General features: G+C 37.1%; 2 protein-coding genes across 2 annotated transcripts; both read right to left on the bottom strand.

Moving 5' to 3' along the window:
• Positions 1 to 21,123: 21,123 nt before the first annotated feature.
• LOC140879123 (uncharacterized) lies at positions 21,124 to 22,053 on the bottom strand. Its single transcript, XM_073282779.1, has 2 exons — positions 21,578 to 22,053; positions 21,124 to 21,478 (listed from the first exon to the last, which is right to left on the bottom strand). Exons 1-2 carry the CDS (start codon positions 22,051 to 22,053, stop codon positions 21,124 to 21,126), a joined length of 831 nt encoding a protein of 276 aa, XP_073138880.1.
• Positions 22,054 to 22,282: 229 nt separating this feature from the next.
• LOC140879122 (uncharacterized) lies at positions 22,283 to 24,536 on the bottom strand. The gene is made up of 3 exons (XM_073282778.1): positions 24,261 to 24,536; positions 23,600 to 24,164; positions 22,283 to 23,460 (listed from the first exon to the last, which is right to left on the bottom strand). The coding sequence occupies exons 1-3, from the start codon at positions 24,534 to 24,536 to the stop codon at positions 22,283 to 22,285; spliced, it is 2,019 nt and encodes a 672-aa protein (XP_073138879.1).
• Between the last annotated feature and the right edge of the window lie 2,322 nt (positions 24,537 to 26,858).

Genomic DNA, 26,858 nt, shown 5'->3' with positions numbered 1-26,858 from the left:
GGATCATTTTAATCACAAGTTCGAACAAAAAAATGGTTTAAATAATATAATAAAATGAATAATATATTTTAAATTTATTTAAAAAAATGTGCTTATAAATATATATATTTATCATGACTTGCAAACTGAATAAATATATATAATAAAATATCAATTATTGTTATATATTTTTTAAATAATAAATTAAATAATTTAAAAAATCTAGTAATTATTTTTTTAATGAAGTACAATTTCCAAATAATCATGTATATATATATAATATTAAATTAAAAAATTAATTTTTCAAAATATTTTTTTCGAGAAATCGGTTGAACCAGTTTTCCGATTTTTGACCCGTCCTACCGGCTCCACCATTAAAATGTCTTTCTAGGGTGTTTTAGACCGAACATGTGACCGATCGAATCGAACAATTCTATCCAATTTTGAAAACATGGCATCAAATGGCAAACCAAATTTTTTTCTTTTTTTATTATTAATGCATATATAGCCAATTTTCATTATTTATTTTGCATTAAATTTTCATATATGTATAAAAAAACAGAGTTTTTTTTAAAAAAAATAATAATAATTTTTGACAAAAATTTATATACTATAAAAAGAAATAATTTTTAAAATTAATTATATTCAATCTAAATCTAAAATTAATTTCAAAATTTTCAAATTTTTATTTAAATTTAAATTAAGAACATTGAAATTATAAAATAAATTCAAAAATATCTGCGTTGATTATGACATTTCATTAATTTTTTATTTTGATACTTAATTTCATATTATCGTATGAATTGCTTCCTTATTATTTATCATAAATTGATTTTTTTTTTTTTAAAAAAAAGTAGCATTCATCATTATCTCTCATATATTTGTGAATCTACTATTGATTTGAAATAAGTAATATATTTACACAACCAATCAACTTAATAAATATAATCAATAAATAATTACGAACTATACGCTAAAGAATATAAAAGAATATTTTTTCAAAAAAAAAGAATATAAAAGAATATATATTTTTACTGTATAATAAAAAATGGGTTCTCTGGTATATACAGAAACTTCTCGCCAAAAGAAGTTTGAACACTTGTAATATAACTGTTGAATCCGACGCTCAACTTGTGATTGTTTTTCTCAATGACACAAATACGGATTTTTCTAGTTTTGGATTGGTTATAGATGATTGCAAAAAATTAGTTTTGGAGTTATCAAATTGTACTTTCTTTTTTGCAAATAGATCGACAAATTAGACCGTCCCTACACTAGCTAGGTCACTGCTTCTATGTATGGTCACTGATAGGATTAAAATACGTGTGTAGAGGGTGAATACACACTTTTAAAATTTTTGAGCTACAATAGCTCGTTCTTGAAAGGTTCGAATATGAACCGAGCACCGAGAGATTATATCGAGTTTAGTTACAAAACCAAGCGAAAGACACTCAACATAATCCTCTAAAAACCGATTAAGCATTTTGGAAATCGTTTGAAAATATTGCAAGTTGAAATAATAAAAATATTTTGGTTGAAGCATTTTATCAAACACTTTGTATGCAACATTTTGGTACTTTAAAGAACATATAAAATGCTTCAACAAATCATCCAAAAACATCAACAATAAGTAAATGCGATAAAGTAATATGCACGAATTTTTTTATGGATGTTCGGATCTTAATCTCCTATGTCACCCCTTATTCCTTCTCGAAAGGATCCACTAGAAGAATTTTATTAATACACAACTTTTTACAAACCCATTTCGACTTAGGACTTATCATTTTCCTAATCAAACTCCTAGCACACTCTCGATTGTAGTCCTCAACCTCAAAATCCACATAATATTTAACGTCTCTTATGCCAATATTACAAATAAAATCTTTAATGTCTTTGTGCGAAGACTCACTCAACTAAAATTTGAAGCTCATATCTCTTGTATATATGTGAGTGATTGTGTGTGAGGATTTAATCACTTATAGTGTATTGATCTCTCAAATGTATCCTCGCATTCGAGAAAATCTCTCACAAAGCTAATATATCTATTTTTGCTCCCCTTCTTGGGGTTGCTCTTATTCAAGCTTATAAATCTGTTTAGACGCCCTTCTTCTCTCTCTTTTTTTCTAAATGATTTTGTATTTATAGCCTCCAAGATATATATATACGTTAGACACAAGAATATGAACATTAATAAAGGTCTAGTACTGGTATTTAGCGACTGCTGGTCTGGACTCTGCTGTATTTTGGAGTCTACTCCTTTTCTGCACTTCAGATTTCAGCGCTGCTATTTTCAGTATCAAGTTCTCTTGCTTATATCTCTTGATTAATTAACTTTTGGGAAAAGTGATGAACATAAAGTTGTAGTCCTTTGTCTTAGCTTTTTATATAATCAATAATCACTCGATTTCAAGTTCCTACGAGAGAGATATTCCTAAAATACTCAGCTGTGTCAGAAATTCTGCTCTGCAGAATTTCAGTGCAGAAACATATTCTTGAGTGCAGTTTATAAGCTCCTTATGCTCCGATTCAGACTTTTCCTTCTGAATATGATTTGTATATCATTGTCTTATATTTGTAACACAGATTTAATTGTTCCATTTGTGTAACCGAGCTGCAAGATATGACCCTAATACCAGAACTGCTCAAGATCTACTGCTTCTATTTTCAGCTCATTCGGTTCTATTCTAGTAGAGTCTTTGAACAGCAGTTTGACCTAGATAACATCCAAATTAGTCCTACTGTTCGGAAATATGAATTGCAGCTATTTGAGTTGGATGTTCATTGGTTTTGGCCGCTGGTCATTTGGATCATTGAGCTATGAGATATCATCAAAACAATTCAGCTCGCCAGAAACTAAAGTGTGCTGGAATTTGTTTGAGCAGCTTATCACTTTTAACATGTGATGTATGGAATACACACTTAAGTAAATATTTTAGAAACACAATAACAAGTTTTGGTATCATCAAAATCAAGATTTCTTGTATTTCACAACTCAACGGTCACGTAGGGTGGGCTACCTCCCCCTTACTTTAATTTATGATGTAATCGTTCTTTATCATTAATAATATCCTATCTTTTTGTTAAAATATAGATGATGATTATGATGACGATGATGATTAACATTTAATGAGAAAATAATCAGGATTAATTAATGTAAACAACAAAAACGAGTTAAAATTTTTCTTTAGAACCAGAGAAATTTTGGCATGACCTTCTTATAAGTAGGACATCCCAAAAAATCTGAACAACACAACTAAAATTATATACTCAAAAATAGAGTCATATCACCAAATTACAAACATATAGATATAGCCGCACTGACCGGGACTAAACACATGTAAAGCTAGCAAGGCTTGATCATACAAACATCAATCCAAAATATATTATAACTATCAGTATAGTATAGATACATGGGAAATCTCCCCGGTAAATATATATAACTAGCTAGTATAATACATACATATAAATGGGAAACTCAACTTGACAACTCGACTCACTTGGTGCCACTAGATGAAACTCCACCAGACGCATCAAATCTACGTAAACAACTTGTTATGGAATCACAGATAACCACAACATAAAAGAAAACTAGGTTGGACCACAATATGACAAACTAGTAAAATTACGATTAATATATTTGGAATGAAATAAAATCAAATAAAATCCAATGAAATGAAATGCACTGCATGAAATGTATCAATGGAATAATGGATGTCAAACGGAGTCCAAACGAATCGTATCACAACAGTATCAGTGGACACCCGTGCTAAGAACACAACATATATCATATCATCGCCGCTCATCCATGCACGTAGCATCGAGGGCATGGGAGCTACCTGCTTGATCGGTCTCATGATTTCATCAGGAATGTGCTAAATCTTATGTCACTCCCTCCATTGATGACTCAATACATTTTAATAGATTAATATAAATATCAATAAAAAGAGTAAATGCTCAACTTGTAATTATGCAAAACTTTTAACGTGCTTATTTGATGAATATCCCTTAAATTTCAAATAAAATATATTTGAAATAAAATGAAAATTTTTTATTTTATTTTATAAAAAATAGAGATTATTCTCAATTATGCGCATTAATAAGAATCATAAATACATGAATGTATTCAACACATATACACATAATTCACGTCACAAACTCGTCTCTTTTAAGCTCTTCAGCACATCATGTTCTGCCTGGATACCACCAGACAGTGCGTTGGGGCACGCAAAAGGTTGCTCCCCAGCACGGATGATGTTGTTCGAATAGGTTATGAGTTTTGGTTGATCTTTTGGTGTTTCATGAAGATTCCAGAAGGTTTTTTGGACCAAAAAGACATCTCTGGTCATGGAACAATATGTTCCTGCATGAAAACAACTTTAAATATCATACTAAAGATTTGATTCAAGAATAATCTGGAAAAATAAAAAAAAAAACATTTTTGCATTCATATTCTCCCGTTCTTTTCTGAGAAGTGAGTTTATATATATTTTTGAATATTGAACTTGTGATTAATTGTGCTATTATCACAAGTTGAAGTTATTTTCTCTTGGAAGAAGTTTTCCGAATACTGACAACACAAGGAATATCACAAAAACTTCTTAAGGATATCGTGTTCAACACGAGCCACAACTCATTTCAATATATATTTGATATCCTTCATCTTCAAATTCGTCCCAACACCACAAACATAACCAAGAAGCTTAAGATTTTTTGCTTTTTTGTGAAGTTTGAAAGTGACATCATCGTCAACAACCAACGTTGTTGTGACACATGTAGAAAAATCAAAAAATTCAGTGGCACCAACTTCAAATGCTGGCGGCAGAAAATGTTTTTCTATCTCACAACATTGAATTTGACAAGTTTCCTTAAGGAAGATTGTAGTGACCCTTACCGAGATCACCTACTAATCAGAAACTTAGGCATGCAATTAACTTAATTAAAACAATAAGCCAGAATTAAACTGTGGAAGCAATAACAATATACAATCCCAAGAAAAGAAATTTGTAAATACCCAAATAATTATACAACCAAATCGAAATACTATATCAACCCAATACAAATAAAACCCCTAGGTGAAGCTCCAGCTGGCCAATCACTGTCTAGCCCCTCTTGGATCCACCCGCCACATCCAATCGCAAACCTGTCCCATGGAATAGGATGTCCAGATACACAAAGTACGAGACATGAGCATATAACGCTCAGCACGAGAGTATGAGTATACATGAATGCAAGTGTACCGCCTACTGACTAGAGGCCAAGAATCAGATAACAAAGACAGACCGGGCCTTGGTATATAGAACGTTGTGCCGTCGCTTCAGGAGGTGGCTCACATACAAAAACCAGTGGATACTCCAGACCCATATCGATGGAAGTCCATTCACTAACAGGATAGGGTAAAACTCTACTACCAGACATCTCAAAAGAGATAGCTCAATATGCAAATGTATGCAGCATAAAATCATGTCAAATAAATCATGCAGTCACATAATACATGCATACTCAGTCAGGATATCTCGAACAGTACTTTTGTACCTCAACTACTAGGCAAGCTCTACCGGCTCTGGATCCACGCCTATAGTCCGCACTACAATGCCAAATGATACTAATATCATTATAGTGCTTTAAAAGACTTAAATAAGCTATTGCATAATCCTAAATATTTTTAGGAAGCAAAAGTTGTACCTGCGTCCGTCGTCAGCCCGTTGCTGTCTCTTGCCTCAAAACTAGGCCACAGCTCCGCTACGACGCCTGGATCTCTACGCCACTTCCGGATTCCCAATAGGACGCCTAGAATTCTTTAGATCTAAGTTAGAAGACTAAGGAATCGAGAGAAGAGAGGTGAATGGTGCATCTGAAAATGAATCTCGGCACCTCTATTTATAGACATCGAACGGAACGTCCGTTCCTCCATCGTTGCGTCCGTTCGCCATCATTGCGTTCGTTCGACGAACGTTGCGTCCGTTGGTCACTTTATGTGCGTAAGCAATGATGCATTCTTGCTGGCACGAACGTTGCGTCTGATCCTAGGACGCTGCGTCCGTTCCACTTGACCTTCCAGACCATTTCTGATCATTCTGGGTCTATTTTCGGACTCCGTTAATCCATTAAGAGTTTCCTTAATCACGTTTAACTTAAACTAACATGATTTATTGGATTTTTTAACACTTAATTACCAATTTCGGGTACGGGATACTACAAAGATCCTCCAATAATTTTTGAAAACAAGGTCAATCCTCGTTGGAAGGTAGTGATTGATGTATGGAATCAAAGAAATTTCCTATGAAAACACTACATATTCAATGGACTTGAAAATACATTGTACAATGTGTATTGTCAAGTGAAAACATCAAAGGAACTTTGGGAGGCGCCTGAAAATAAGTACAAAGCAGAGGATGATGGTCTTAAAAAGTTCATCCTAGGAAATATTTTGGAAATGATAGACTCTGAACCGTGGTGAGTCAAGTGCAGGAAATGCAAGTACCACTTCACGAGATTCATGCAGAGGGAATGAGTCTAAGCGAGTCCTTCCAAGTCGCTACGCTGATTGCTAAACTCTCTCCTCTATGGAAGGATTTCAAGAACTATCTCAAGCACAATACAAATGAGATGGGTCTGGAAGATCTGAATGTCAGACTAAGGATAGAATAGGACAATCGAAACACCGAAAAAAAACAACAATAAGTTAGCAGCAAAAGTGAATATCGTGGAATCAAGTGACAATAGGGGAAAGAAGAGGAATCAAATATATGTACCTTGACGTTGGACCAACTTGCTAGATTATTAGAATTAAGGTCTCTAGAAATCTACCTGGAGCTTAGGATGTCACTGGAGGGAGCCTGCTAGATGTTTTACTTCATTCATAAGTTCCTAGCTAAAAGAGAAAATTAGATTTCATAGAGTGAGCAAATCCAGCCAGTCTACACCCAGCTTATCAAAAGATCATTTTAAAAATTTAACTTGTCAACTTGTCCTATTAAAGTAGTGTTTGGGATAGTATTTGCACACAAAAATTGGCTCGAGCGGGTTGATTGCAGGCGTGCCAGGCACGTGAGTGCCAAATGGGAATGTAAATAAAAAAATAAAAATCTAACTTCTAAGAACCAAGAAAAGGATGAGTCCCGGTTTCGTCGTCGGTCTCAAGTTCACCGATAAAACGCTAAAGAACTAAAACAAAATGGAAATTGAATTATTAATAGCAATTGGATATCTATTCCTTGCTACTGAAAATTCCAAATGACAAATGTTTTCCATAATATTCACAAAAGAAAGTACTGAAGTGTGCTGGAATTTGTTTGAGCAGCTTATCACTTCTAACATGTGATGTATGGACTACATTCTGCCGATTGTTCTTTTGTCTCCAATTCCATAACTTCCCACCCCACTACTTCTCACAATGGGCCACGTTCACCTCTTCCCTTTTCAAAATTGTTTCTGACTTGGTCATCCTTTTCAAATGTAACTCCCACTTTCACTTATTGCCGCTGGATTTTCAATTTTTGGGTTTCATTTCTGATGGGCCGAAACACTTGGGCTGCACGGTTTTTCAGGAGCTGGGCCAAGGAACTCGGATTCCTAAAATATTTTATTTTATGGGCTAACAATTGCCCCCTGCAGGTTGATGGCCCAATGGGCCATCGAAACTAGATGATGAACTCACTCCTAGCTGTTGGGCCGTGCAACTTCACCAAAGTGGTTTAAATTGGATAAGCTTTGTGATTTTTCAAAAAGAACATCACCGATCCTATTCCTCAATTTTTGAATCACCTGATCACGTCATCTCAGCATTATCATTATTGTTCCTCCGATATTCGTGTCTCTCTCTCTCTCTCACTTTAGGACTCTTAATCTTCACCGAGTAATTACTTTGAGCTGATTTTGGATCTGATTTCCTTGCTCCTTGTAACACATCGATAGCCTAGGGTTTTGTCTGACTTTCTGCTACTTCTCCGATTGGTAAGTTGATACCCCTTTGTTTGTTCATCCGTTAAAACCTGCATACACAACAAAAAATACCATTGAATAGGTTGATTCACCTTTTTATTTGTGCAGTAGTTCCTCCTTCTCTTCTATGGTTTCTACCCCTGTCAGTTCATCGGATGCTCCTGAGGAAATGAAGGTCATCAGGTATGTTCACTCTGCTTGAGCTTAACGATTAATGTCATTGTTACTTTGATTTCCTGGCACTCCTGTTTTCTTTAATTTGACTTTCATTCATCGCAGGTCTTCAAATCCCCTTTTTATTAAACCTAACCGTGTTGAGGCGTTGGCTACAATAAATCATGCTCCCTATGTAGAGGTTCCCCTACCGCCAACTGTCTTTTCCAACCTATTTCCTCTTGCTTCTTTATCGGTCTCCTCATTACTTTTGACCAGTTTTGTACAACCCCCTGCCAAAGCGGCTAAATTCAAATCCTGGCCCTGTTTTCCCCCTGAATGGGTAAATTGGATCGATAAACTGGAACCCTATTTTGGTGATATCTGGAAATCCCAAGGGTTGTATTATTTCATTCAGCTTACGAAGCCCGTTACCGTTACAAACCAATTTGCTAGAATACGCAATCCGTTTTTGGGCTCCCTCTTGTAATTCCTTCATATTTGCTTGTTGACCAACGACCATTACCCTTCATGACATCCTTCGTTTACTGAGGATTCCAGTCATTGGTCTAGAATTAATAGGCGTCATCTCAATGAAGGATGTTCCCAATCTTCCAGACCAGTATCTGAACTACACTTCCTATGCCTCTATAATAGGAAGTTGGTGCACCTTGTATGATACCCCTAATGCTGAGGAACATATCTTTTTTATGTGGGTACTCATTTGTAAATTATTGTAGTCTTGCTTCTGGTCGTCCATCCACGGAGTACTTGTCTCTTGCACGTCTGTTGAGTACTGGGAACGTTGTTAATTTAGGGGTCATGTTCTTAGGGTCTATCTACCGAGGGTTGAATAAGAGTGTACTTGATACTCCCCTCCATAAACTTCAAGGTGTATGCTGGTTCTTGCAGTTGTGGCTCTTTTCCTATTTTTCGGACATTAGGAACCTTCAGTTCACTAGCATTAATCCTTCTAATAGTAATGCTCTATCCTACTGCATTACCACAGTTTCTAAGGATTTCTTGATGACTTTCTTCAATACCCTTGGGGAGGGGCGTTGTTACTATTTTCCTGTGGTTCTCAACACGGAAAATTATCCTTGGATCATGCGTTTTATGTCTCACCAAAGCAAGTCTTTTCCACAAGTTGTTGATGAAATACGAATTGCTTGCCTTCATTTAAAATTTTTGGTTAGCAGTGGTACTTTAGCCAATGATAATGCAACACTCCCTTTTGAGATATATAATCCCTTGATCGTGGCTCGACAATTTGGTTTTCCCCCTACTGTACCCGAGAACCACTTTTTCTTCCCCCAACAGTTACCTGAGAACATTTGGGATAAGTTAGTTGATCGTCGCTTCTCTTTGGCAACTGCCAAGTTAAACGTTGTATGGGGATCCTTATTTCAAGCTCCAATTCAAGAAGTGGCTCGTGATAGCATTGTTCCTTTTATGTCATGGTGGACTCCCAAATACCAAGCTCTCACTGCTATGCTGACAGTTCCTCCCGGTAACCCTCTAACCTTTGGACTAGCATTTGAAATTGGCTTGCATACTCATGATTACTTTCTTTTCTTTAGCAGCTCAATCTTTTGCCAAAAAACTAAAAACTATGGGAGGTGGAGTTCCAAAGGAATTTCCTCCTGCCAAGATCGGAAAAATCACCCGTGTATCACAAAGATTGGCTATGCAACCTTCACGTAGTTCTGAGGTTCCCATTGATGTAGACGAGGATGATACCATATTTGTTTCCTCAATTACTATTGCCACTGATGCTCCTGATCAACCATTGAAGTAGTTCAGCCACAAAGTTTCATTCCATTAAAAGATGCAATGTCCTCCACAAAGCAACAAACGTCTGCTGATGTTGCTGAGAACATCATTGCAGCGCAGATCATCACAGGCATCTCCTCTAAAGTTCCTTCTATCAAGCTAAATGTTCCTAGTCAAGCACCTCATGTTGAACAAGTCTCCAATACAGTCACCGCCTCAACTGTTTACACGGTAATAATTTGCTTATGACTGTATTATTGTGCCTACTGTCAGTATTTCACTATCTCCTGGTATCTTATTGCAGGATTATTCCTCTCGACGGATCCAAATGTGCATCTTCCTTCTATCATGATGGACTTAGACTTCAGCTTTCTGCAAGATATTAATAAATTGAACCCATTCCTGAAGTTCCACCATATCCCGGCATAGAGTCCGTCAATCATGCTATGACCACCATCAAATCCTTAATCATTCAGGATTTATTCGCACTAACAGACCAACAAAATCAAAAGCTTCTGACGGTTTTTCACTTACTTCAGAGTTCCCAGGGGTTTTCTGAATCTCCCTTAGGTATGACTTCCCACTCTTTGCCTTCTATCCTTTCACAGGCCCGAGATGCTGTGAGCAAGCATACAGAATTCTCGGCCAAATTGGAAACTTTCAGGACCTCTAAAGAGACTTGGATAATCTCAAAAGAGCGAGAGAAAGTAATGTCAATAAACTGATTGAGGTGAGTCAGAATTTTGATACTGTGGAAGAACAAATATTGCATTTGAAGAAGGAATTGGATGCTCGTGAAGTCAAGAGAGTGCAACTGCTGGAGGAGGGTTAATCTCTCAAGGCACAAATATTGTCGGCCGACCAGGAGATTGGAAACACTGGGAGCCAATTGGTGAATCAAAAAGCTGAGTACCAAGGATGGACCACAATTTTGAATGAATCCATATCCACGCAGCTAGAATGTAAGCAAAAGTGGGAAGAATTGGCGGCCGCACTTGGTTGATTTTAGTATTTTATGGAGAAAACAATGTTTCTTTGTGTTGCTAGAACCTTTTCAAATGTATGCTCTTAAACATTCTCGTTTCTTTTCTTCTTAAGGCTAATGGCCTGATCTACCATTTATCGCTTGTTATTTTATGCAATCATTACTGCAAATTTTCAATTGTTTTATTTATTTACAAATACTCGGCCATAATTTAGCCTGATAATTACAAATAAGGCCCTTGCAGCCACTTACATTACTTAGGGTTCATGTTCCTCTTGCATACTAGGAGTATATTGCTTCAAATATCTACCATTAATTATCGTTTGTGAGTTTCCCCTTCTACACTGGCCAGCCAATAAGCGTTCCCATCCAGAAATCGATGAACTTAAATGGTCCTTCCCAATTTGGAGACCATTTTACCAATTCTCTATCTTTAGATCCTACAGGAAATATAACTTTCCAAACCAAATCCCCTTCATGGATGATTTCCTTTTAAATATTTTATTGTAACTTCGAGCCACTTTTTCTTTCTGAAGCATGAGGCTATTGAGAGCCTGCATTCACGTGTCATCGAGATCTTCTAGTTCGGTGATCATAGCTTCATTGTACAACTCCGGGATTAAGTGATTTTGCATATCTATTCGTAATGATGGAACCATGATTTCCATAGGCAACACAACTTCGTGCCCATAAGCTAATGAAAAAGGACTTACCTCAGTTGCAGTTCTCTTTGATGTTCTATATGCCCATAGTGTTTCGGACAACAACCTAGGCCAATCCCTTGGATTATCCTCCATCATTTTCTGCAAAATCTTTATCAACACTTTGTTAGAAGCTTCTGCCTGTCCATTAGCCTGAGGGTAATAAGGTGAAGAACAATGCAACTTTATGTCATAATCTGCTGCAAAATCTTTAACTTCTGATCCTAAAAACATGGTTCCTTGATCGGTAATAATGGATTTTGGTATACCAAACCGATGTATGATGTTGTGAAAAATGCTCGCAAGCGTACGAGTGTCAAGTTTTAATATAGTGATAAAATCAAGTATCGATCCCACAAGGAGTAAAATGAAAATATTCAGTGCTTGTAATTAAAATAGTCCAAACTTTATCTAGAAAATCAATATTCAAGAATTTTGCAGAATAATAAAATAATCAGATGATTTTATAGCACGCACACAACTTTCAGATAAATATCAATCAAAGAAAAATGGTCTAGATGTATAGATTTCACCTGGTTTCAAAAACAATCAATCCTAATTAATTAATCTTCATGAATTCCAGTCAATTAATAGCCAAGAACACTTAAGTTTATTATTTTCCTCTCCCGAGTAAAAAATAATGTATATTAACTACAATTCAATTCCAATATCCCTATTAAGAATTTATCGCAGTGATCTATCACAAAACAATGTTCTTTTTAAAAGCTCTGTTAAAATCATATACTCTTCCGAGCAATATAAATAATTAACAGTGTATTTTCTATTGGTCCTATTCAAAATCTCCTCTCCCGAGCGCCAGATTTTAAATAAATATTACAAATCAATTATTGATCAAGTAATTGAAAAGACAATCAATTCTAGAAAAACAATTAATCTAGAAAAAACTCAATTCAATAAAATCAAGAATTCATGAGAGCGTCTACACCAGGTTCCATCCGACCTCTAGACTCTAAAAAATTAGTTCATAATAAAATTGTGAATAAAACAAAACATGTTCAAAAAATTCAACATAAATTAAGAATTAAATAAATAAAAGATAAGAATCAAATCCGTCGTCGACGCCGTGTCCGGTCTATCGATCTCCTTCTTCGTTCTTCAATTAAAGCTTCAGAATTTCCTTCCAGAAATCTCACAATCATGATCAAGCTTTTCTCTGATATGTACGTGTGTTAATGTGTGTCTGTGCGGCTCTCCCCTTATTGCACGATCAGAAATTCCTTTTATACTGTCACAAAATCCCAAAAATAAAGCCCAAGAAAATTTTCCGAAATAATTAAAATCTGAGATGGCAGTGACGGGCGGGCGCGCATAAGGCTCTGCTTGAATTTCTCACTCCTTCACAAAACTTGCGCGATAGCTCTTGTTTCTCTTCTCTTCAGCGCTTCTTTTAGCGCTAACAATTGAGGCCCATTACTTAAGCCCATTAACCTTTCTTCTTTTCTTCCTGTACGTTCCTTTTCTTTTTTTCTCCTCCTTTTTATTTTCTTTAATTCTTTTCTTTTATTCTTTTCTCCATCTTTTTCTTCTTCTTCCACAATAATTCTTCTTTTCCCCATTATTTTCATAATTCTCTGCAAGCACAAAAACAACAAAACACCCACATAAATCTGCTCGAAACCAATAATTAACAATAAAACTCATAACTAAATTAAGTGTATAAAATACACTTATCAAATACCCCCAAACTTAGACTTTTTCTAGTCCCGAGCAAAACTAATAAAAACCAAATTCCAAACTCAAATCACCAAAACTAACAACCAAAAATCAACAATGATAGTCAAGAAATAATATGGAGCAATGGCCTCAGCAATAATCTCAAAAATTCAAATCCAATCCTATCCAACCAACTAACACTTGAAAGTTTCAGCCAATAACAAAATAACCGCATAAACTCACAATCTCCGCAACTCACGTTTCAAAACACCCTTATCCAAGTTCAATTCACACATTCATAGATTATGTGGACTTTTCAAGGTAGCATAGGATCAAATAAAGGATATCTATCAAAAACACTCACAAATAGGTAAATTCAAAGAATAATAGTGTGTGCTTGTTTCGATCAAATTCATAATCATTAAAAGTATCAATCAACAGTCCATAGGCTAAATTCTCGCAACTCTTCTCCACTAGTATATTGGGCAACTAAGACTCGGTCAATAGAACTTAATCAGCTTATAATGTAAGGCCTGGATCATGGCTACAAATGAAGGAATAAGAATTCAAAAATAAGGAGTAAATAATATTTAAGCTCAATCTAACTTCAACTCCTTTAATTCACAATTTCACACTTTCTTTCTTCACCCCATAGAATTTTCAACTTTCATCTTTTCTCTTTTCACAACTACCTTCTTCATTTCAATTCATCCACCACACCATTCTATTTTCACAAATAACACTAGGAGCATGAAAAATTTTAGCATTCTAATTACTCCCTTAAAGGTAGGAAATTAGTATATAGGCTATTCAGGTAGTCAATGTAGGACTTTGAAATAATGACAAATGGGGGTTTAATCACACGTTTACACGCATGCCATTAGATTTTCAATAAGCTCAAACAAGGTACTAAGGATAACATGCATTAATAGGGTAGCTTGAAAGGCTCAAACGAATTCAGAAAAATCGCCTAAATCATTCCTAATCAAAGTTTTTCCCGTATTTCGCCTCGAAGAGTGTCCGAACTAGTTCTAGACAAGTCTCAATCCACAATCAAATCATACAAATATCAATCAATGCAGAAAAAGAATAATCATCAGCAGTAAACGATGATTTTTCACAACAAAATTCAGATTTTCATACCTCATAGTACAAATATACGTGTAGGCTCAAATATGCAACTAAGGATAAATTTTTCAATGAAAATTCAGGACCAAAAATTTCAAACAATGCCTCAATCATATCTATGTCTGTATGTCTCAAAAATCAAAATCAAGTATTAATCACATAGTATATAGGAAATTGTTCATTCAATTGGTTTCATTTTTTCAAAAATATTTGTCAGATAGGTAGACAATCATGGATTTCAGTTATAGCACAAAATTTTTTTCATCATTGGCCATGCATCCAATTCTTTCTCGACTTATTTTCACAACTCAACTCAACAAAAACAACAACTAACTCAACAAAAAATAAATTTTATCTATGAAGCACACAATAACACTCAACTAATCAACTATAAACAACACAACAATATCAGACACTGATTCACCCCCCCCCCTCCCCCAAACTTAATGTAATCATTGTCCCTAATGATTAAAAACAATAAAAAGAACAAGGGACTCATACCTTCGACACCGAGCATCAGTACCCGGCGTCATCATCATCATCTCCATGGAAAGAAGGTGCAGCAGCAGCCTCATCAGGTGACCACTGTGGAGGAGGTGGGTAAGGCACAACCGTGGGAGGATAATTCTGGGCGAGAGCTGCAGTGAACTCATGCATGTATGTCATATGTGCTCGCATCATCTTCCACTGCTTCTTCATCTGAGCAAGCACGGCCTTAGAATCATCAAGAGTAGAATAATCACTGACCGGATGCGACGGTAGTGACATAGGTCCTTCCAAATGGAGGGGTGCTGGCTCAAAGTGTGGTAGTGGCTCAGAGGGCTGCGGTGGTTCAGCTGCCTGTTCAGAAGTATTGGCCGCCTTCTTTTTCTTATCCCGTCTCAGTGCACCAGTAATTCTTATAGGACCTCATATCGGAAGAAGCTGCTCCGTATCATCCCACACAACACCGGCTAATCGGCAAAGTTGAGTAATCAAGGATGAGTGGGGTAAACTGATAGTCGAGGAACCCCTAACTGCAGCAATAATAGACTCCTGAATCACCCTCCCAGCATCAACAGATTTTCCAGTCACAATGCAGTACACAAGACTAGCTCTAACCTTAGTCACATCGGATGTATGCCCAGATGGCAACATTCTGGCAGCCACAAACTCATGCTAATTATTTGGTTCTCTTCTAAGAAAGATGGATGAAAATGTAACAGCTTCATCCTTCGCATTCCTCTTCCATTCCGCCCCATCTTGACACAAATTTTGAAGTACAAGATTATCTGGAAATGGCTCATTCTTGAATACCTGATACTCATCATTTTCAATGTCCAAGTCCGGCATGTCATACAGACTATTAATCATACTCCTATCAAAAGCCACCAATTTTCCTTGAACTCAAACTTTCAGATTAATATCTTTGACCATCAAATTTGCATAGAACTCATGAATCAACGATATAACAGCATCTGGCGGACTCCTGACAAATGTCTCCCAACCTCTTCTCTCAGCTTCAATTAACGCCGGAGCATCACATTCTCTTAAGCTCATTCCCCTTTCTTTTTGCATCCCTTTCTCCATCACATCAATATAGTACTCCTCTGCTGTGGCATTCCAAAATCTGTGTCTATCATATGGAGCAGCAGAGGACGAAGGAAGCGCTCCTTTCCCTTTGGTTTTCGGTGGCATTATAACACAATAATTCAACTCAAATCAAATGCCTCAAACAATGCACTAAACTCCAACCAATTCCAGCAACGTTCAAACACAAGGTATGCACGAAGTCGATGATATCGAAATTCAATGGCATCAAGCGTTCTTCACACCACCATTCAAACAACCCAACAGCCTCAAATCACAAAATTTAACACGACTCAAATTTAATAGAGAAAATTTCAGCTTTTGTACCGTTCAAGAAGAAAATTTTCCAAATCCTCCAAGATTCCCCTATTCTGTGCGAGCGTGGATGGATGGAGCAAGAACAAATTTTGAGAATCACGGCCTAATGAAAATCAAAATCCCAGAGATGGTGATATTTTGTTGAGTGGAAGATTTACGATGGAAAGATCGTGCGAGAGTGTGAGATTGAAACAGTGCCTGGAAACGAGCAGACTGGAGTGCGCCTTTGACCCTTTGAAGCAAAAATAAGACCTTAAGTGCGCGATAGCGCTTGAGCTTGCGCGGTTAACAAGTGCGATAGCGCTGGAGATTGTGCGGTTGAGATGCGCAATAGCGCTTGTGTGGGAGCGGTTCAGGAGCGCGTTAGCGCTTGTTTAGGCGCAGTTGAGAGAGCGCGATAGCGCTTAATGGAGCACCCTTAAGTTGCGCTATAGCGCTAAGTAGTGCGCTGTTCTTGAATAACTGAAGCGAAATGTGTGTGCAGGCGCACAAGAAGAGTGGCGCGGGCGCTGGATACTCACGAGCGAGTGTGCACGAGCCTCTGTTTTCAACTCCCAATTTTGAGCGGGCGCCCTCAAATCTTGGGCGAGCGTGCACAAGCCGCTGCCAGAAGACCAAAATCCTGAAAAATTTAAAAATTTTTGTAAAATTAGACCTCCAAAAATTCCCAAAAATGCATTAAAAAAACATAAATTAATTAAAGAACAAAAGAAAAATAATAAAGGAAAAAAATGAATAAAAATAAAAATTAAATAACACAAAAATTTTGGGTTGCCTCCCAAAAATCGCTTGGTTTAGAGTCGTCAGCCCGACTTTCGCCGATATTAGGTCTTTCCCTTCTCTTTCACACGCCAAATTAATTCCACGAACCGCCTTTTAAATTTTTCTCTCTTTTTCGTGGCCTTCTTTGGTGGTAAATTTGGATCTTTCTCCTTCGATGAATCAACTGCAAAATCAGCTCTTTGACAACCCTCCAACTTCATAAACGGCTCAATTGAGCATAAGTCTTCGATGGGTGAATTAAGTGTCTTCATGAATATGTTGAAAATTGCTCTCTAGCCTTCTACTCCCATCGACAATTCACCTTTTTTTACCTCGATCTTGGTATCCGCAATGGCCAGGAATGGTCTCCCCAATATCAATGGCATATCCATATCTAGCACAACAAAATCCGAAGAAAAAATTAATTTATCTATTTTTACCAAAACATCTTCAATGATTCCAAGTGGATATGTAATAGATCTATCAGCCAACTGCAAAGCGATCATTGTGGGCTTCACCTCACCAAGTCCTAAGCTCCTGAAAACAGACAAAGACATTAAATTAATGCTAGCTCCTAAATCGCAAAGTGCATTATTAAAATAAGAAGAACCAATTGTGCAAGGAATAGTAAAACTCCCTGGATCTTTAAGCTTTTGTGGCATCTTCTTTTGTAGCACCGCACTGCACTCTTCAGCTAGATTTACTACCTTGTTCTCTAGTAGCCTCCTCTTCTTGGACATGACCTCCTTGATGAACTTCGCATAGTTTGGCATTTGCTCCAAAGCATCAGCAAAGGGGATGTTTATGTGAATTTTCTTGAAAATCTCCAAAAATTTGGAGAACTGCTCATCAAGAGCCTTCTTTTTGAACCTCTGCGAGTATGGAAGTGGATGTTTGTACATCGGTTTTGGCTCAACTTCAATCTCCTTCTCCTCAACTTTCTTCTCTTCAACAACAGCTTTTTCAGGCTTCTTGCTCTCAGGTTGGCACTCTTCTTTATCTACTTGCTTCCTACTCCCCAACATGATAGCATTGCACTGTTCCTTCGGATTTACTTCAGTGTTGCTAGGGAACTGGCTGCGGTTATTATCCGTCAGTGCGTTTGCCAATTGCCCAATGCTAGTCTCCATGGATTGAAGTACATCACCCATGTTGGCCATGTGCATCTCCAAGCTGTCAAGGCGAGACTCAGTTCTCGCCATCCTCTTACCTGATTACTGCACAAAGGTACTAACCACATCCTCCAAAGACAACTTACCATCACCCTTATTAGTACTGTTAGCATATGAAAAATTTTCATTATTCCGCAAATTAGGGTGAAAAGTATTGGGAACAGGATTACCTCTGTAAGCTCCATAACCTCGGTAGCCATTAGGATTAATATAATTAACTTCCTCTGGGGTATGTGATCCTTCAACTCCAATTGAATCTGCAACATTAATCTTATTCAAAGAAGCTACCTGTGTAGTTAGTGCAGATAATTGAGCAGTGATGGATGTGAGAGGATCCACTGCATACACTCCAGCTGGCTTCTTGACTCCCATACGCTCATATGGCCATTGAAAACTGTTAATCGTCATCTGCTCCAGCATATCGTAGGCATATACATGGTCCTTTGCAAATATAGTACCTCCAGCTGCAGAATCCACATTCATCCTCGTAGGCGCATTTAGTCCGTTGTAAAACCACTCGATCTGTTCCCAATCTGTAAAATTGTGGTTAGGACAACGTCTAAGTAATTCTTTGTACCTTTCCCACGCCTCGTATATCTGTTCAGTGCCCATCTGCCTGAATGTGCTGATTTCAATCTTCAGTTGGGTGGATTTGGCAGATGGAAAATATTTCGCAAGAAATTTTTCTGTCATCCCCTCCCAAGTAGCAATGCTCCCTAAAGGCAGTGATTGCAACCAACTCCTTGCTTGATCCCTGAGAGAAAACGAAAACAAGCGTAAACGAATAATATCCTCAGACACACCATTAATTTTTACCGTATCGGTAATTTCTAAGAAAGTACGCAGGTGCAGGTGAGTATCAGCATTGGCGCTCCCATTAAATTGGTTTGATTGCACCATGTTGATTAACGTTGGCTTCAGTTCAAAATTGTTGGCGTTAATGGTCCCTCGAGCGATTACAGAACAGTGAGCCTGGATCGTCGGTCTGAAGTGGTCTCTAATTGGCACCAGAGGAGCTTGTTGTGCTTCTTCTTCAGCCATTCTTTCAATTTCTTCTCTTCTAATTCTTCTTAAAGCACGTGCAGTGCGCTCGATCTCTGGATCAAACAGTAAAGAATTCGCACTTTGAGATCGTCGCATAGACTGCAAATAAAAATAAGAAGAAATTAATTAGTAACTTAAAACAAAATAAATAACACTCTAAATTAAAATCTAGACTAATTGGTAACAAGACTAAAAAAAATAAAAATTTACTCCCCGGCAACGGCGCCAAAAACTTGTTGTGAAAAATACTCGCAAGCGTACGAGTGTCAAGTTTTAATACAGTGATAAAATCAAGTATCGATCCCACAGGGAGTAAAATGAAAATATTCAGTGCTTGTAATTAAAATAGTCCAAACTTTATCTAGAAAATCAATATTCAAGAATTTTGCAGAATAATAAAATAATCAGATGATTTTATAGCACACACACAACTTTCAGATAAATATCAATCAAATAAAAATGGTCTAGAGGTATAGATTTCACCTGGTTTCAACAACAATCAATCCTAATTAATTAATCTTCATGAATTACAGTCAATTAATAGTCAAGAACACTTAAGTTTATTATTTTCCTCTCCCGAGCAACAAATAATGTATATCAACTACAATTCAATTTCAATATCCCTATTAAGAATTTATCGCAGTGATCTATCACAAAACAATGTTCTTTTTAAAAGCTCTGTTAAAATCATATACTCTCCCGAGCAATATAAATAATTAATAGTGTATTTTCTATTGATTCTATTCAAAATCTCCTCTCCGAGTGCCAGATTTCAAATAAATATTACAAATCAATTATTGATCAAGTAATTGAAAAGACAATCAATTCTAGAAAAATAATTAATCTAGAAGAAACTTAATTCAATAAAATCAAGAATTCATGAAAGCGTCTACACCAGGTTCCATCCGACCTCTAGACTCTAAAAAATTAGTTCATAATAAAATTCTGAATAAAACAAAACATGTTCAAAAAATTCAACATAAATTCAGAATTAAATAAATAAAAGATAAGAATCAAATCTGTCGTCGATGCCGTGTCCGGTCTATCGATCTCCATCTTCGTTCTTCAATTAAAGGTTCAGAATTTCCTCCCAAAAATCTCACAATCACGATCAAGCTTTTCTTTGATATGTACGTGTGTTAATGTGTGTCTGTGCGGCTCTCCCCTTATTGCACGATTAGAAATTCCTTTTATACTGTCACAAAAGCCCAAAAATAAAGCCCAAGAAAATTTCCCGAAATAATTAAAATCTGAGATGGCAGCGACGGGTGGGCGCTTCAAATAGACAGGCGGGCACACATAAGGCTCTGCTTGAATTTCTCACGCCTTCACAAAACTTGCGCGATAGCTCTTGTTTTTCTTCTCTTCAGCGCTTCTTTTAGCGCTAACAATTGAGGCCCACTACTTAAGCCCATTAACCTTTCTTCTTTTCTTCCTGTACGTTCCTTTTCTTCTTTTCTCCTCCTTTTTATTTTCTTTAATTCTTTTCTTTTATTCTTTTATCCATCCTTTTCTTCTTCTTCCACAATATTTCTTCTTTTCCCCATTATTTTCATAATTCTCTGCAAGCACAAAAACAACAAAACACCCACATAAATCTGCTCGAAACCAACAATTAAAAATAAAACTCATAACCAAATTAAGTGTATAAAATACACTTATCAAATGATATGTTCCTTGATAAAATCAATCACATATTTTTGTTCCACCTTTTTCAATGGTATTGCCTCCACCCATTTAGTGAAGAAATCAGTAGCCACAATAATAAAATTATGGCCTTTAGATGAAGATGGATAAATCTTTCCGATTAGATCCATAGCCCAACCTCGGAATGGCCATGGTTTTATAATAACATGCATTTCATCAGCAGGAACCCGTTGGATATTGCCATGTTTTTTTACAAGGCTGACATCCTTTAGAGTATCTAATGCAATCCTTCAACATTGATGGCCAATAATACACGTCTCCTCACTAGCCATCTCATCTTAATTCCTAACTGAGGTGCACCGCATACTCCTTCATGAACCTGTTTCATGACTTCCATTGCCTCGGGGAACCCAATGCATCGTAGCAGCAACCCATCCATGTCTTTTCTATATAAATCACCTTTCACCAATACATAACTAAGGACTTTCATCCTTAAACTACAAGGAGTTGACTTTTCGGGAAATTGTAAAGCTTCTTTTAGTTCCTCTCTCCAATCACCTGCCAAATTAACATCCAAATTAAAAGTCTCAACTTGCAATCCCTTTTGTATGATGGAGGGATGATTCTTTTTTCTGAATTAAAGTTTATGGGTGAGTTCCTCTGACAATCTCAACCCCGAAGCAATTTGAGCTAGCTCATTGACATCCCAATTTTGTTGTCTTGGTACATACTGGAAATTTATTTTCTCAAAATCATCAGCCAACTGGGAAGCGGCTGAAAAATACGGGATCAATGATAGGCTAGTGCATTTATATTCTCCGGCTACTTGTCGAAGTACCAACTGTGAGTCTCCAATTACTTGGATGTTCTTTGCTTGCAAATCTTGGAGAATCTCCAAGCCAATCACCAATGCTTCATAATCTGCTTGGTTGTTAGTACAAGAAAAATCCAAATTAAAGGATAAAGTTGTTTTTACCCCGGTTGGAGATATAATGACTATGCCTCCACCTGGAGTTCCTTCAGTGCTGGACCCATCAAATTTCAATGTCCATGGTGGTTCTTCGATCCCATACACAGGAATTTCCACCTCATCCAGTATTGATTCATCAAACCTTGATGGTGAGCTAAGAAATCTGTGATAGCCTGTCCCTTTATGGACTTTTGAGGACAATAAATCAATGTAAACTTTGTTAACGCTAATGACCATTTACCAATTCTACCTGATAACACCGTTCTATTAAGCATGTATTTGACCAAATCAGTCTTTGACACAACAAATACAGTTGACTAAATTAAATAATGCCTCAGTTTGGTACATGCATTAAACAAAGTTAAACACAATTTTTCAATAGCAGAGTATTTGCATTCCACCTCATGGAGTGAACGACTTAAATAATTCTTCTTATTTTCTTCATTGTTTTGGGCTATTAAACACCCTATTGACTCCGGAGTGGCTGCAATATATAATACTCCTTTATCTTTTCAAACGCTTGTTGATGGTGTGCCTCCCACATAAATTCGTCAGACTCCTTGAGCTTCAACAGCTGGGAGAACTCTTTAGTTTTACCTGCCAAATTTGAAATGAACCTTCTCAAGTAGTTTACCTGGCCAAGGAACCTCTGTAACTCCTTTTTATTCTTCGGTGGCCTTGCCTCTAAAATGGCTTTGGACTTGTTTTGATCCACTTCAACACCACGCTGGTGCAATAAAAAACCCAAGAAGTTCCCAGCTTTAACTCCAAAGGCACACTTCATTGGATTCAACTTTAGATTATGTTTCCGCATCCGTTCAAAACTCATTCTCAAATGTTCCACATGATCTTCTGTTTTTCTTGACTTCACCACAATATCATCGATGTACACTTCAATAAAGTGGTTGATCGTGTCATGAAAGATTGCATTCATTGCTCTTTGATAAGTTGCACCAGCGTTCTTTAACCCGAATGACATCACAAGCCATTCAAAAGTGCCAATAGCACCTGGACACCTAAAGGCAGTCTTTGAGGTATCCCTTTCGTCAATTTTTATTTGGTTATACCCAGAGTAACCATCCATAAATGACAACAATTCATTGTTGGCTACCGAATCAACGAGCATATCAGTTATTGGCATCACATATACATCTTTTGGAGTGTCTCTATTAAGATCCCTGAAATCAATACAAACTTTCAGTTTTCCATTCTTTTTTATTACAGGAACTACATTTGAGAGCCATTCCGCATATCTGATTGGTCTAATGAACCCTGCTTTCACGAATTTCTCTATTTCTTCTTTCACCTTCGCTTCCACTTCTCTAGACATTCGTCTTGATGGTTGTTTATATGGCTTGAAATCATCTTTGAAGGGAAGACGATGTTCTACCAATTGTCGATCCAACCCAGACATATCTTCATAACTCCAAGCAAAGCAATCTTTGAATTCTGCCAATAACTCCTTCATCTTTACTTTCAATTCATCATTTAGCAAAGCACTAATATACACAGGCTTTGGATTATCCAAGTCTCCCAAGTTCACTTTCTCTAAAGGATCTTGAACTTGAGGTTGGTGATCCTCTAACTGTGATGGTGCCAATGCAAGATATTCCAATTGTAATTCTTCAAAAGAATCAGGTTCCTCTTCGTAAATAATTTCAGATCCATTTACTTCCCATAGTAAACTATCCCGTATCAAGTCAATTGTCTGCTGCACCTGTGTTTTTCTGATAGAGGTTGCAGCCACCTCTAGTTCCACTTGATGGAACTCAATCATCAATACCTTCAATGAGCGGTTGGATCATCGGACTGGGAGGCGCAATGACAGTAGTTTTAAGAACTCCATCAAACATTGGATTAGTTTCTAGTGTCTCCATATACACAGATTTGTGTTGCCCACCTTTGTTCTTCCCATAGAACTTAATTGGTCCAAAATCACCATTGTAATATCTAGATTCAACCACGATGGAACTTGCCTGGAAAGGTTGGGAATCTTCTTGCACAATCTCCACATCGTCCCCTATCCAAAACATCAGGAATTGGTGCATTGACGAAGGTATGAAATGATTTTCATGTATCCAATCTCGGCCTAACAAAGCCTGAAAATTTGCGGAAGAATTTACCACAAAGAATGCTGAAATTGATGCTTTACTCCCCACCAAAACTTCTGCAAGGAACACTCCAATAGTCTTAGTAGCTTCGCCGGTGAATGTTGTTACAGAAACCTCAGTAGGAATGAGATCAGATTCTTCTTTTCCAAGGTTCTTGAACACTCTTAATGGCAAGATATTCACTGCAGAACCATTATCAATCAAAACCCTTGAGATTGGGTGGCCATTCACATGTTCCTTAATATATAGAGGTCTGATATGCTTGGTCATTTCAATAGCTGTCTTTTAAATAACCACTCTCTGTGGTTTATGTGGTTCCTCCTCTATAGTCACCCCATGGCATGGTTCTTTAGAAACATCCTCCTGCATTAAGTCTACCCGATCAGCAGGCCCCTCCTTGGATTTAAACATATCAGGCAAAACCACAGATCCAGTGGCACAATCCACCGATATGGTGAATTTTCCTACTTGGAAACTAATCCGTTTCTTTACATTTGGTTCCTCATCAGACAACAGGTCATCATCCTCAAACTCTTTATCTTCAGTTGACTTTCTATCAAATTTATTTTTGTTTGCTATAGAAGATTCTTCCTTGGCTCTTCGTGCCATCACCTTTTTCTCTTAGAAGCCTCCTTTTTTTAGTTCTTGTAAGTGGCAAAGGAAATTTTGTGTGACGCAATAACTGCCACCGTCCTTCAGGTTGCATATTCGGCGGAACGACAAATCTCGGCTTATCCCTTCGTAAGTTTTGAGTCTCTTGACCATGGTACACTTGCATAGAAAATGGTCAATTAGCTTAAGGATAGACTTTTATTTGTCGGGGACCGACTTGTTGCCCCCTGAGCTTGATCGTCTGGAATCATTGAAAGAATTTCTTGGCCCATAGGCCATGTTTCTTTCTTTATGTTCCTGAATCCTGCTATTATTTCTATACCAAATGGGCTTATCTCTGTAGTTCTCTGCTTTGGTTTCAAATAACATATCTTTGAGAACCCAACCTTGCATCACTGGTTTCCTCATATGTATTTCCCTGTCCCTTCGAAGACCCCTTTTTTGGTTAATAATGTTTTTGAGATCAGGAGTACTGAAATTCACCTGTGCCACCAGAGGAAAAGGATCTTCGTCTATCAACATGGTATCTTTCTTCTCAGGAAACTTCAGTATTCCCTTATAATCCTGTCCTGGACGATGTTCCTGAAAGCCCAACAAACATTGGTGATATTATTAAAAGAATTATGATACTTACAGTATTTTTTTCCTTTCAAATCTTCTTTCTTGGAGATATGATGATCTGCTGGAAAAGTGATGAACTTTTCCTTGACCAAGAAGTCAAAAATCTCTTCTTTTTTTGACGCATCAAATGTGTATTGTAGGGTGTTCTGACCTAGTATCATTGAAGATTCGGATTTCACTGGTTCCCCTGCCTTACGCTTTAATGACGGGCATACAAAGAATCCTGATTTACCAACCTCTGCCAATGCAACATTTTTCACATCCTGATAATAAGAACCAACTGTAGTTTTCTTTCTTCGAGACTCTACTGTAGGAGTTCTTCATATTTAGCCACTTTCGCGGCCATTTCATGGAAATCACGGAACTCAGTTCCCTCGAACTTCTTCCTCAACTCGAATTCTAACCCTATTTGATCCAACTTGATGAATTCAGGTTCTGGAATTAACACCTTACAACGGCTTTTTAACTTCTTGAACCGTTCAATGAACAACCATGTTGTTTCTCCAGATTTTTGAGTTAACCTGGATAAATCAGCAATACTAGTCTCTGGTTCAGTTCTATAGAACTGAGTATGAAACAACTTCTCCAATTCATGCCAGGTAAAAATAGAGTTACGTGGCAGTTGAGTGTACCACGTGAAAGCTATTTCGGTGAGAGTATTTGGGAACAACCTCATTTTAAAAATTGGAAAATTCTCGTAATTGGCCAACATACCACATCGAATAGTGAATCAAACTATATGTTCTGAAGAAGATTGATCATCATCCCCTGAGAACAAGGTAAAATCAGGTACCTTAAAACCCTTAGGATAAGGATTATTAATATCAATGATCTCTGGATAAGGCTTGTGGAACTCAGGACTAACCATCGGCCTAATCCCAAGTCCATATAGATCCTGCACCATTTTCCTCAATAGTTCCTGATCCATTGGTCCTGGCCCAGTCAAAGGGTGATGATAAGTGTTTGCCCCCCGACCATTCATCATGGGATAAGGGCGAACAAATGGTTCCTCATATAATCCAGGTTGAGCTCCTGGATTCGTGACCGCAAAACTTTGAATAACAGGTCCTTTTCCACTGGTTGGTGGATTTGGTAGCACTCTGCCCCACAGTTCCTCGTCCCTTCTATGAGGAGGAGTATACATTTCACTTTGATGAACAAAACCATAATGTCCAGGGCGGCGAAAATCACCTGTCGGGGATCCTCCATTTGAACCACCACCTTCATTAGGTTTATGGCTTTCTTCCACAACTTTCTTTGGATTCATTGTTGGTTCCTGATTTATAGTGACCTTAGGAACCGATTCTCCACCAAACTTCATTTTGCTCATCTCACCTCGCATAAAACCCATGGCCGATACCACCAGCCTATGAGCTTCTTCCATACGCTCCATGGTGAAAGCAACCACCACATCCATATTGAAAGGAATTTTAATTCCTTGAAATTTCTACCTTGAGATTAATTAGATTGCATTTGAATTTTGCCTTCTAGACAAAGATAGGATCTAGTATAAATATTCTATGCTCTCGATATTGACTAGGATAGATATTTATCTAGAATGAATATTATATCTTGATTAGGAAATTAAGTGATTTATGTTTATAAAATATTATCAAGATATGATATGATAGGTTAAATATTATATGCTTTTATAGAAAATCTATAGATAGATATTTACCTAGATTCATTAATATCTTG

Source organism: Henckelia pumila, chromosome 2 (assembly GCF_033568475.1).
Source record: "Henckelia pumila isolate YLH828 chromosome 2, ASM3356847v2, whole genome shotgun sequence".
Classification (NCBI taxonomy): Eukaryota; Viridiplantae; Streptophyta; class Magnoliopsida; order Lamiales; family Gesneriaceae; genus Henckelia; species Henckelia pumila.
The sequence above is the reverse complement of the archived record's forward strand: the minus strand, read 5'-3'. Positions and strand labels throughout refer to the sequence as shown.

Bases quoted from the DNA above. Each gene is read 5' to 3' on its own strand.
- LOC140879123 (XM_073282779.1), bottom strand. From the start codon at position 22,053: ATGGTCATTAGCGTTAACAAAGTTTACATTGATTTATTGTCCTCAAAA. The intron at 21,479-21,577 runs GTATGTACCAAG...ACTTTAATTCAG, and splicing joins TTTGAGAAAATAAATTTCCA to AAAAAAGAATCATCCCTCCA.
- LOC140879122 (XM_073282778.1), bottom strand. From the start codon at position 24,536: ATGGCACGAAGAGCCAAGGAAGAATCTTCTATAGCAAACAAAAATAAA. The intron at 24,165-24,260 runs GTGACTATAGAG...CTATATATTAAG, and splicing joins CTAAAGAACCATGCCATGGG to GAACATGTGAATGGCCACCC. The intron at 23,461-23,599 runs GTATTGATGATT...TTATTTACGAAG, and splicing joins GATCCAACCGCTCATTGAAG to AGGAACCTGATTCTTTTGAA.